The sequence below is a fragment of the Meleagris gallopavo genome, chromosome 11, assembly GCF_905368555.1.
Source record: "Meleagris gallopavo chromosome 11, MGAL_WU_HG_1.1, whole genome shotgun sequence".
Lineage (NCBI taxonomy): Eukaryota > Metazoa > Chordata > Aves > Galliformes > Phasianidae > Meleagris > Meleagris gallopavo.
Genome location: NC_139414.1, coordinates 15,096,429 through 15,109,023, shown reverse-complemented (window position 1 = coordinate 15,109,023; position 12,595 = coordinate 15,096,429). Strand labels below are relative to the sequence as shown.

General features: G+C 41.6%; 1 protein-coding gene across 7 annotated transcripts; it reads left to right on the top strand.

Moving 5' to 3' along the window:
- The first annotated feature begins 355 nt into the window (after positions 1–355).
- Positions 356–12,595, top strand: CAPN10 (calpain 10). 7 transcript variants are annotated; one of them, XM_010716813.4, is made up of 14 exons: positions 388–480; positions 601–668; positions 760–965; positions 2,760–2,891; positions 3,132–3,328; positions 3,956–4,173; positions 4,704–4,845; positions 5,286–5,452; positions 6,000–6,283; positions 6,740–6,942; positions 8,612–8,867; positions 9,186–9,385; positions 9,920–9,965; positions 11,710–12,595. In XM_010716813.4, the coding sequence occupies exons 3-14, from the start codon at positions 822–824 to the stop codon at positions 11,737–11,739; spliced, it is 2,019 nt and encodes a 672-aa protein (XP_010715115.1). In that variant the 5' UTR covers positions 388–480; positions 601–668; positions 760–821; the 3' UTR covers positions 11,740–12,595. The 7 variants fall into 7 exon arrangements, with proteins under 7 accessions (XP_003209214.1, XP_010715115.1, XP_085089606.1 ...); XM_085233480.1 differs by lacking the exon at positions 388–480 and having other exon boundaries at positions 517–668; positions 8,612–8,664; positions 8,782–8,867; XM_003209166.5 differs by lacking the exon at positions 601–668 and having other exon boundaries at positions 356–480.

Sequence of the window (12,595 nt, the reverse complement as noted above, 5' to 3'; positions counted from 1 at the left end):
CCCCGGGCAGCGCTGCCCGTGGGGCTGAGTGACGACTTGTGCTCATTTCTGACAGAAACGAACCATAGCAGCGTGCTTTGCGGTTTTTCGGCACGGCGCTGCTTTTTGGTGAGCGCCGCATCCCCGCGCTGGCTCAGCAGCCTGTTTAAATGTCTTTTTTGGGTCACACAAGGATGGAAAGCCCGAACGTGACCACAGGCAGCGGTGAGGGGCTGAAGCTACGGGCAACAGAGGAGCACAGCACACCCGCACTTCTTCCCGCCGCGCTCCCCTCAGCGCCGCGAGGCGCGCTGGGAACCACCCTGTCCCTCAGGGCCAGGCGGCCGCGGATTGGCGGAGCCGGTGTCACGTGCTCGCTTTCCGCCTTCTCATTGGTCGTCGCCTCAATCCGTTACCTCTGGGCTGAGAGGAGAGGGCGGAGGTGTCCTGCGTTGCTCAGGGAACGGCCGCTCCGGGCATGGCGGCGGGGCCTGCCCTGCGGTGAGGGGGGCGGGGAAGGCCGCAGGGGGTGGGGTTGGTGGGGGGGAGCGGGCCGAACTGGGGTGAGGGAGGTGGTGGGGGCTGCTGGGGGAGCTGAGGCCTCCTCTTGTTTCCCGTCAGATCGGGGAGCCCCGGGAGCGGCAGCCGGCGCTGAAAGGAAGCGGCGATGGCGTGGCTCGGGGAGCTCGGTGGGAACAGTGAGAGAGCCTTTCCCTTCGTGGGCGCTAACGCTTGTGCTTCTTCGTGGTTTCTCGGTTACGACGCTCGTTTGCGTTCTAGGGTGATGCTCGGAAACAGAGTCTTGGGAACAGCCGGCAGAGCCGCCTGGGATTGCATTGAAAATGCTGGGAGAGACAAAGCAGCTGATGGTGAGGAGAGAGCTGTACACGGACCCTGCCTTCCCTGCCAGCGACGCTTCCATATTCTTTGATTCCTGCACCCCGCTCGCCCGGTTCAGGGGTGAGATATCGTGGTTGAGACCTCAGGTGAGTTCTGAGATAGAAAAGCCTGTGCTTTTGTGTAATTGTGATTCCAAATTCCTGCTGCAACTTCGGCATTCCACGGTGCTGGTAGAATTTAGGGCATTCTGTTGTAAGAGGAGGGGGGAATGGCTATTTACAAGGGTGGATATTGATAGGACGAGGGGCAATGGTTTTAAACTAAGACAGGGGAGCTTTAGGTTAGATATTAGGAGGAAGTTTGTCAGTCAGAGGGTGGTGAGGCACTGGAACAGGTTGCCCAAGGATGTTGTGGATGCCCCATCCCTGGAGGCATTCAAGGCCAGGCTGGATGTGGCTCTGGGCAGCCTGGTCTGATGGTTGGCAACACTGCACACAGCAGAGTGGTTGGAACTAGATGATCATTGTGGTCCTTTTTAACCCAGGCCATTCTATGATTCTATGAAATACATTTCCTTATACAAATTATGCATGTATCAAGTTCAATATCCCTGTCATTCTCATTTCTTCAAAATGTTGTTTAATTGTCTTGAAGACAACCAGATTGTAGTGTTTGTATTGATCCCTTTGCTGTTGCTGAGGAAAAATTGTGCTTTGATAACAAGAAAGAAAACTGTTTTTTGTTGTCATTTCATTTTAGTTATTATTGTTAGGCTGTTCTTGTCGTATTGCTTTTAAACTAATGGCTGGATTTTGGAGCAAGCCATGTGCAAGCTAAAAAGTGTAGGATACATTTCCATAATACCTTCAACGTAAATAAAATATTTATGATTCCCTTTCAGTACCTGAAGGGCGGTTGTAAGAAAGAAGGGCAACGGTCTCTTCAGTAGCATCTGTTGTGACAGGACAAGGGGAAGTGGTTTGAAACTAAAAAAAGGGGATATTTATGTTAGGAATAAGAAAAAAGTTGTTTATGATAAGGGTGATGAGGCACTGGCACAGATTGCACAGAGCTGGTGGTGCTCCATCCCTGGAGACAACCAAGGTCGGACTGAATGGGGCTCTGAGCACCTGACAGAGCTGTAGGTGTCCCTGTTCAGTGCAGGAGGTTGGACCAGATGGCCTTTAAGCATCCCATCCAGCATCCAAATGGTTCTGAGTGGGGAAAAGAATAAGGCTGTAAAAACATAATGAAGTGAATTCACTGCCCTAAGTCCAGGGTAGTTGTAGAACAGAGATGGAGCTATTGTTGTCAGATACAATTAACAAAGAGAAGATTTCGCAGAGCCCAGTGAGCAGCTTTGTTTTGTACATTGTACCTACATTACTACTGAGGGCTGATCAGTTAATTCCCAGTGCTTGCAGGTGAGAGAAGAACCATTTTAAAAGCTCGCTTTCAGATCAGATTGAGTAGTTCAAGACCCTGCATTTGTAGCAATCTCTTCCACTAGCAAGCAATCCATATTTATTTGTCCTGGAAAAGGTTTTTTTATCATACAAGTTTGGAGATTCTTGGAAATTGGGGTGTGCAGTGTGAAGTGAATGGCATCTGTTCTATCCCAGTTGGTCATATATCTCGCAAAGAACTGGTGAATTCAGTTGTCTTTCACTTATTGGTCCTTCTGATGCGGTTGCACTCAGTGATGGTGTTTGTGCCATAAAATCTATATGACAACAAGTTTTTCCTCACATAAACTACCTGTAAAAAGCCACAAGATGGTCATTGTTATTGCCTAGTTGGGCTGAGTCTGGAGAAGAAATGTAAAAGGTAAAAGCTCCATTATTTTGAGAGAGGCCTCTGTGCCCTCCAGTTCTCCAAATCATAGTCTTCCTTAGCCTGTTGTGCAAAGTTCAACTTCAATTTCCCTTCTTTTAATGCAGGACATTTGCTCTACTCCTCGGTTATTTTCAAACAATCTGCAGGACGTGCAGGTGAAGCAAGGAATCCTGGGAGACTGTTGGTTCCTTTGTGCCTGTGTAGCTTTGCAGAAGAGTAAATACCTGCTGAATAAGGTATAGAGAAGTTGTTTCATATTCCAGAATTTTTTTCCTGATTTACATATGTATATTGCTTTTTTTTAATCCCAAGCCTCTACGTGAATATCACTTTTGTTAGGCTTAGTTTTACTGCACCGTGTCTTTCTTTTTTCACTTATTACAAGGGGTTGACATTCAGCCTAATTTAAACTAGTTTTCTTTATTGAAACAATAACCATTCATTATTTGTCTTGATTTGAGCTTTTTGTCCTGTAGGTGTTCCCTCCAGGTCAGCCCAGCTGGGCAGATGAGTTGTATCAAGGCCGTTTCACCTGCCACGTCTGGCAGTTTGGACACTGGGTGGAAGTAACCATTGATGATCGTTTGCCTTGCCTTGGTGGTAAACTCTGTTTTTCCCAATGTCAGACAGAAGATTTGTTTTGGCTTCCTCTATTGGAAAAAGCTTATGCAAAGTATGTGAGCCCTGTTACTGAGGGGAATGAAGGGGGGTAGAATATTCGTCTGTCTTACCTTTTGCTTGCTTCAACATCTGACTTGGCATAGTCAGAATTTTGGGCATAGATCTCTGTAAGTCGATGTAAAGGATAATGGTTGCCAGTTTTTCCTATACGTGGGGAAATGTAGAAAAATGTACTGACATCAAATGTACAAAAGAATCTGGGGGGAGGATGGTGTGACTGCCAGCAGAGGGCAGAAAAAGCCCTTAAGTATGAAGTGGTTTCTTCACACCTTGTGCAGAGGGAACAAAATTAAATCATTTTAATCCTCTTCCTAGAGGAGGAACAAATGTTAATATGCAGTAAGCAGTTATTACATTGTGAAAGCTGATGTGCAAATAAGGTACAAACATCAAGGCTGAAGCAGTTTCTATATAGGAAGGAATGAATTCAAACCCATCAGGCATCTCATTGTTTGATGGGTTTGTTAGGGTTTGTTCTTTAGATTATTTGTTCTGTAAAGTAAATTGTGGATTTCCTCTTGCTTACCTGGGAATGGGCAGGATAGTAAGAACACAGGAACTTTGTTTCCTTAGTTCTGCTGTTTGTAGAAACATTTTCTGTGTGTTTGTTTTCCCATAGAGTGCATGGATCTTACGAGCAGCTGTGGGCAGGGCAGGTGGCAGATGCTTTGGTAGATCTGACTGGAGGCATTGCTGAAAGATGGGCCTTGAAAGACCCTGCAAGAAACACAGGGAAGGAGAAGTCTGGCATGGTTTTGAAGAAAGAAGTGTTTAGGAGATTAATGGTTTTGAAAGAGCAATGTGTGATAAGCTGCTCAGTCCTCAATTCCAGACAAGGTAACAGTAAAGTTCATTTAAAACAAATGGTGATTGTGATTGATGTTGCTCTGAGCACAAGGCAGCCAGCCATTGCATACTGCTGACTGCTGTATTGTGAGCTGCGTGGTGTGATTTTGTGTAACCTTGGATAAAGAAGGATTTAAAGATGTTGTTAGGTTCAGGATGGAGGGGTTTTTTGGGAGATGCTTTTTATGTTAGATGCGTGGGAGGTTGTTAAGTTTCATTCTCAGAGCAAATAACAGAAGAATCACCCAAAGCCAACCCCCAAAATAGCTAGAAAAAAATCACTGAGGGTTTGTAGATACTTGAGATCAACAGGGAGTTAACATGCTTTAAAATTTTTATTTGTTTTATTTCTATATAGTTGCGATCTTTTTTTAATGCCATTTTAATACTGATCCAATAAACAATTTCTTTGTTTTGCTTTCTTTCACCGAATGATTTAAAGTCTGTCTTTGTGAAATGATGTCTGGATTCTTTTATATACATTCTAATTCTAGGTTGTTGTTATTATCTCTCCTATTCAGGTGCAAGTGAGCTAGGAGAATTTCATGCTTTTATAGTGACAGACATGTTGAATCTTTCTGAAGTGTCAGGCAAGGAAATCATCCTCCTACGAATACGAAATCCGTGGGGGAGGCGGTGCTGGAGAGGTCCTTGGTGTGAGGGGTGAGTAGGTTTGTTCTGCTTGTCTGCTTTTTCTATTTATGCAGGTTAACACGAATAGGAGAAACTAGAATTGATGCCAAGTAGATATAAAGAGAGATGTTTTAAAGACAATGCAGAATTATTGTTAATAATTCAGATGGCAAAATAGGCAGGTTGTTAGAAGAAAAGGACAGGCCCTAGGAGCTTATTTTGAGAAGTGTTGGAATATTTAGACTGCTGTTTGTTTGTTTTCTTTGAAATGTTATGATTTGTACTTTTGATGATGCGTCTCGCTGACCAGCAGGTTGTATCCAGGAAGAATTCTTGGCAAGTCTTTGACACTAAAATGAAGAAACCTCCTTCTATTGTCCTGCTATGCAAATCTGCTACAAAGAACAAAAGATTGTTATGGAATTTTTATTGTGTGAAGAACCGTGTTTTAACTCTTGTCTTGTGTGTAGTGGTGAAGGATGGAGCCAGCTGGATCCAATGGTTGCCTCTGAACTCCTCTCACAGATCCAAGAGGGAGAATTCTGGGTTGATGAAGAGGAATTTTTCAGAGAATTTGATGAGATTACTGTGGGCTTTCCAGTGAATGAGGAAGGACAACTGCAGAGCCTCTATACAGGTGTGGTATGAAAAAACATCTTTCTTGTATGGATAATATTAAATCAGTGGGAAGGAGTGATTTGAATTGCAAATAGCTGCAAGTAGACTGTAATTTCTCTGTATCAGTCTTTCCCTCTCTTCTATGCCTGTAGGTCTTTTCTGTCTCTACTTCTGGGAAGAGTAGAGGGGTGAGAGGAAATTGAAGATCTTTAGAAGAGGCTTTGATACTCTTCTGAGCTCTGGATACTTACTAGTTTGTTGAGAGATGAGCATTCTCTAGATGGCTATTGCTCTGCAGAGCTTTGAGATTCTTTTTTTCTTTGTAAGATACAAACATCAGATTTCTGAAACCAATTTTTTGTTACTTGTAAAAGTCATATCAGTCTGCCATTACCAGTCATGACATTCATTTTCATTTTTCTCAAAATCTGTTCATGAGTGTCTACTGAGAGAAAGCATCAAGGCTACCACACCATATTTTTTGGGGCTGGGAAATCTCTGCCCTATACTTGTTGGATAAAATAAATGACCTCTGGTGTCTGAAGTTTTTTTTCTTATTTTGTTAGAGAAAGTGCTGTATCACTCTCGGAATCTTTTTGGATCCTGGGTGAGAGGCCAGTCTGCAGGTGGCTGCCGTAACAACAGCAGCTTCCCTACCAACCCTAAGTTCTGGCTGAGAGTCTGTGAGAAGAGCGAGGTGTGCATTGCTCTGCTGCAGAAACACAGAAAATACAGTGCTGACTGGGCTGGAAGAATTAAAAATCTGACTCGCTTAGTAGATGAAAATCTGTCTTTGACTGAAGGCATGCAGGGGAAGAAATATCAGGCTGTGGGATTGCATGTCTGGAAGGTAATTGGAAGCGACGTATTTCTCTTGCAAGTAGAAGTCTTAAGGCACTATTGAAACATCTGACTAAAATAATTTGTTCCTTACAACAGTGATATAATTCCACTGTTTAAACATTTTCCACCTCTGATTTATGTCCTGAGTATGTCACAAAGTTAGTCTGTACAACCTGGGTATGAACCAGCACTTGATTCTACTCTGTGAGTGCCGTACAGTGGAACGTTTGGGATTATTCCAAACCAGTGAGTGACATTTCAGGCTGGTCACTTAATGGTATTCCAAATTTTACTTCTGAATATTAATGCTTTCTGTTCCTCTTTGATAATCTGCTTGCCTGCTGATACTCTCTTCCTTGTTTCATTTTGTAAATGTAGGTGTGTCTAAACAGTATTTGATTGCTTTTGTTACAAACTGCTCAATTTTCCTAAACCACCGTGCATCATTATGCATCTGTTCTAGGTGGAGAAGAAACGATTTAACCTTCCAAAGACCCTCTCTGCTCCTCCAGTTGTAGGTACCGTCTGCCATTCCTATGACAGAGAAGTGCATGTATGCTGCGACCTTTCTCCTGGGTACTACCTTGTTGTTCCCAGCACTTTCCTGAAAGATGCTGTAGGGCATTTCTTGCTTCGTGTATTTTCTACGGGAAGAATCTCTCTCAGGTATGTTTAAAAAGGAGAAAACTTCTTGTGGGTACGAACAGAGGCATGAAGATGCATTTGCACAGTATGAAAATGTTCAAAGTGGTTCTGAACAGTTGTGCACAATACCAAATTATAGTATAGTTTTCTCTTTGTATCTATGGAGGCATTCTTCCATCTCCTTGTTTTTCGGATGAAGCAGCTCTTATGTGTTATGGCTAATTGTTTAAAGTGTCACACATCAGAAGTAATGAGATGAGTAGTATCCTGATCTTTCTTAGTGTTGGGAAAAATGCAGGTGTACCACAGAAGCTATCTTACCACAGTGGATGATGGAAAAGAGCTGTATGTTATCAAGTATAGTGGAAAAAGTGTTGGCACACATACTGACAGGTTGCCAGGTGTACAACACTTTTCAGAGTGAGCAGTACAGTTTCAAATGCAAATGCAGAGTCTGCAGTGAACTTGGGTGACATCATACTTGTAGCTCATCTTTGCAAGGCCAAGTGTGAAAAATAGCACTGACATCAGTGCTGTCTTGCTTAGCTGAATGAAGGGTTGTGTCTTGAGTTAAAGCATTCAACCCAGATAGTACTGAGGTGTTTGCAAAAATACTTGTAAGCATCACTCCATGTTGTGTCCTATTTGATCTTCCCTTGTAGCTTGTGATAGAAATTAAGTTTTTTGTAATGAACTTGAGAAAGCGTTTTTTTTCTGTATAACAATGCTTGCTGATCCAACCTGAGACATCAGCAATGTCAGTCCAGTAGCTTCAGATCACTTACATACTTTTTTCTTAGCTGTAGCAGATATCCCAACACTTTAAAGTCAGTTACTCATGAGCAAGTCTGCCTTGGTGACCACACACCTAAAATAAATGCATATGGAGACATGATGATTGTGTGGTGTCAGCCAAGTTGTATCTTCTTCCAGTAAACTTGAAAGAATATGGACGTGTCTAATTGCTTGTGCCTGATAAGCATGGAGGCAAAATGTACCACTGACAACGTGTTTAAAAGCTGTTCATGGGTTTTTTGGTATGCTCTTGGACAGAAGCTGACAAGTCACACTATAAAGTCAGATCGTTTACTCTGTTGAATTTGGAGGCAAAATGTCATCAAGTGTTAGGCTGAATAAAGGTCTGCAAAACGAGGCTAATTTTGCTAATTTTGGGGTGTAAGACATGGGCTTGTGTTGGCAATATATTTTTCTGAATGTACAGCACCTGCAGAGCACTTCAGGGCAAATGTCCTCTCATCTACTGCTGTTAAGTGTAACACTGCTAAGTCTGAAACAGGTGTTGGATGTGAGTTTAAATGACAATCGTAGAATATCAGAACAGCTGTTGTGTTCTTAAGTGAATGGAGGATTGGGAATAACTTCAAATATACCATCTGTCCTTATGCTGAAATATTGTTTTGGATGCTGTGGGACTGGTGTTGATAATAAATGCCAAATGATTCTGGGCTAGATTGAAATAGGTATTAATGTTGCAGTGATCAGGTCAGCAGGTAAGTGGTAGTTTGTGACTGAAGATGTGGTAGATGTACAAACAAACAACGCAGTGTATGCTTTGGACTGTGTTCCTGTAAGTTTATGTAATATTGATTTATTTCTGCGAGCTGGTTTTCTAGTTTTGTGAAATCATACCTGTTCTGTTGCGTTTTGTTTTCTTTCTTGTGTTTGACAGTGAGATAAAACCACCACCCACAGATGCTGCTCTTACTGAAGAACTCCCAGTAGGTGAATGGGAAACGCTGCAGCTGGAAGGATGCTGGAAAAATGGGCAAAGTGCTGGAGGCAGCAGGAACTTCCCCTCCTTCCATATCAATCCCTGCTTTCCCCTCTCCATTCCTGCAGGACCAGGAAAAAGCAGTGTGAAAATCACCCTCCGTCAGCACTGCCAGGACAGCAAGTGTCGTGCAATAGGTTTTCATATCTTCCAGGTAAGACTTGTTTGCCAGATGTAGGCTTAGTAGAGTGTGAACTCTGAGTGAGTCAGTGACACGAGGCTTTTACAGACGTTGGCAAATATGAAAAATGTGTGTGTGAAACAGATAAAGTGTGCTCTTTTATTTCTTTTCTACAGCACTCAGCTGGCTTTATTTTCAGAGAATGTTTCCTCTATAGTTCTGTACATAAGAGTGAGTGTTTGGAGCAGATTACATGCAGAACATATCTTACTGTGGTACATCTGGCACAGGTATACCTGTGTTGAAAAGATAAGCATGCTTTCATTTTTCTTTCTTTTTTTTTTTTTGCAGGTACCTAACAGCAGTTGGAAGCCAAATACTTCCTCTTTTCTGCACTTGGAGCCACTGGTGAGCTGTGTACCTCACTGCTATTCACAGGAAGTAAGCAGACTGTGCAGGCTCCCTGCTGGAAGTTATGTAATTATACCATCTACGTACCTGCCCAACACAGAAGGCAGTTTTACAGTGATCATAGCAACCAAAATAGACAGGTAAAAATTTGCTGCTTTCTGTTTGGATCTACAGTAATTCGTAGTATGCATATTGCAGGGTGTTCAGAAACTGTAACTATAGTTACTGTCACTTCTGGTAGAAGAATCTTCATTTTTCCTCTTCAGGTCTTCGTAGCAAGCACTGCTTACCATCTTTGATTATGTTGGAAGAATGACTGAAGTAACAGTGTGGTTAATCTTCTTGCATCAGTTGCTGAACAACAGCATATTCTCTAGGTTCAGAGAATATGTGCTCACATGACTCATTGTCACTGCATGCAGTTGCTTGGACTTATGCTGAAAGCTTAGTAAGCTTTTTAACAAACAACATTTGTTTGTGTAGGAGAAGCTGCAGTGAGTTTTTACACCTCGCTGAGTGATAGCAGGTCTGACTCAAAGTTTGTAGATTTGATAAGATTGTGTTAAGATTCCGTGTGGATAAGGATGTGGAACCACGCCTAGTGTAACAGTTGATGTTTGCAAATCCCCCTGTGCTTTGTGCAGAAGTGTAAATGTACTTTTGGTTTTCAACAGGAAACGCATTCACAGCAGAGAGACACTGGGACAAGTATTGCAAGAAGTAAGTGATACAACTTCAGTTTGTCCTAATGGTGACACAGGTATAATCAAAGTTTATGTATAATAATATTTGAAAGTCACACATCAGTGGACTGGACTTTGAATGTTCTCATTTACTTGCTGCAAACTGATAATGAAATCAAGCAGTTAATCTTCTATTTGTTTCTCTACCAGCAGAGTAGCATAGTTAGCAACTCAGAACATTTATCTTTGCATTCTGCTCAGATACGTGGAAGTTTATGTATGACAATTTTATAAAGCCATTATTTACTCCTTGAAGGCCTTCCCCAGTGTGTATCTGTGCCACGGTGTCTGTGAGAAACGGGGCTGTCAGTGAGGAATAACTGGGTGGATTTGACCTTTCCATTTGCTTTCAAAAGTGTAAACACTTGTAATGCATTTTGACGTAATTTGTTTCTTTGTGTTACCATAGGTCTACTAGATTTAATTAAATATCATAATCTTCCTCCACCTTGTTGGCTTTGATACTAATACTAATACCTTGGATGCCCAATTTAGAAATTCTAATGATAGCATATTATTGAAAAAACTAGAGAAAATACAGCAAAAAGGAGAAGGGAAGGGACAACCCAGAGATTACCTTGCACCACAGTAGTTTCATTTCTTATTGGTTTCCTCACAGCCTGCACATCCTTTCATAATTCTTGGCATACAGACTTCTCTATTAAGAACTAATGCCACGTATTTAACATTTTGATGACTGTATTTTGCTTAGTTAGGTATGTATCTATTATTCTTGAAGGGGTGGATGCAAGTGCTGAGTTCCTATGGCATACAGAGTTTAATCTGAGTGAGAGAAGAACTTTGTGTTTTTTAAACAACTCTTTAATTTATCTGATGTGTTTGGTGGATCAGAGGCATGCTCTGGACAGTACTCTGCTTATTACTTGAGATCACAACCATCTAGATACTCGACTGTTTCTCTGTGAAGCTTTGATTAAAAAGAAGTCTTCGAAGAAACTCTTGGCTTGCTTGTTCTCTTGAATTAGGTCATGCTGACCAGTGGTTACATTTTGTCCTTAAAACCACACAAACAGTATGGATTTTGTGTGCTTCACTGCAGTGGGTAAAGATCAGCATGTACTTTCCTCCTGGCAATTGCTAAGTTAATATCTAGGAGGTGAAGTATGTGCTGAAGTTCTTCATTACCGTTGTTTTGGGAAAACAAGATTGCAAGGCCATTGTTACAGAGAGGATATATTTCAAGATGTGTTTCTTGGATATTCCTTGAAAATGGAGGGACTTAGGCAAAGGGTGCTGCCCAACATCAAGGGAACTAAGAGTGTAGATTCTTCAGGGCTTCAAGACATGAAAAAATTGGAAATAAGTGGCAGTTGTAGTTTCCTTAGCAGTGGCAGAAGTTATGTCTGAATCCAAGACCCTCCAAGAGGTTTTTCTAAAGCCTGGATTTTAAATCATTTGGTTTTTTCAGGGCTGTAAACCTCTGAAGGATGTGGGCAGTCTGCCTTACTGAGAACTTGGGCTGCTGATTTCTGTGGTGCATCAGAATAGAGCTGAATGTTGGTGGATTTTTTGCTTGTGTGATTTCTAATTACTGACACTATAGGATTTACAAGTTCTTAGTTTATTAAGATGTTTCATGGACAGAACTAGCTCTTAGTCCTGGTTTTTAAATTTTTGTTTTCTGTTTTACTTCAATTCCTTATGAATTTCCTTTTCTCATTTAATAACTTTTTTTTTCTGCCTTGATCATTTTCTTGTAGGTTTCATTTACAACTGTGATGAAAAAGTGATCTTGAACTCTCATGCTGAGGTTTTGAGAATCATGGGAAAGCTGAGGAACACACAGTTCTTGCTGGTTTTGGTTTGGAATGGGATAAAGAGAAGAAATGTATAGCCCAGCTGTTTTTCCACTGGTAACAACTGTCAGGTCTACAGCAACTTTTCTGTAAAAATACCTCCTTTATCGTGTGCACTGTAAGCATATGTTCTTCCCTCGTGTTTAAGAACCAGCATTATACAACGGATCTTCATCATGTACCTCAGTTCCTCACAAATACAGGTGGGGAATATGTGCATGTTTTCATTTGAGATGCATTTTTAGAAGAAAACCAGGAAATTCAAGTGCGTAATGGAATAATATTTTGGGGAAAAAAATCAATCAGGAGACCAAAGGGTGAACACAGCAGAATTAAACTGGAATCTTTTTCTCACGTAGGACATACCTCAAGAACCATCAGAATAAACTGGAATAGAGCAAGTCCAAGCTTATATCCTACACTGGCAGTCATACTGCTGAGCACTTTACTGTGGGCCGTTGGCTGCACCGTGCGAGTGGTAGGGTGAAAAGAGATTTTTTTTGTGAGTTTCCCTTGAATGAATCCCACAAAAGATGGAGATAAGACTTGAAAACTTTTACGAACTGCCACATCAGACTGCTTTCATAAATCTGTGAGAATGTGTTTTATGCCAGGTACCTCCTGCCCTCACTGCAAGAAATCTGAAGGTTGAGAGATTTTTTTGTCTTGATTTCTGTTAGGAAGTATTTCTAAATCAAGGAGGATTTTTTTAGGTGTTATATTTTCCTCAATAAAATTGGAGTAATGTTTAAGAGTTTTAAAATGTCTTTTATTAAAAAGGTAGAAACTA

What these genes read in the sequence shown, in the direction of transcription:
- CAPN10 (XM_003209166.5), top strand. Translation starts at nt 822, where the DNA reads ATGCTGGGAGAGACAAAGCAGCTGATGGTGAGGAGAGAGCTGTACACG. An exon ending in ACTGCAGAGCCTCTATACAG is followed by an intron (nt 5,453 to 5,999) that starts GTGTGGTATGAA and finishes TTATTTTGTTAG; the next exon opens with AGAAAGTGCTGTATCACTCT. An exon ending in TAGGTTTTCATATCTTCCAG is followed by an intron (nt 8,868 to 9,185) that starts GTAAGACTTGTT and finishes TTTTTTTTGCAG; the next exon opens with GTACCTAACAGCAGTTGGAA.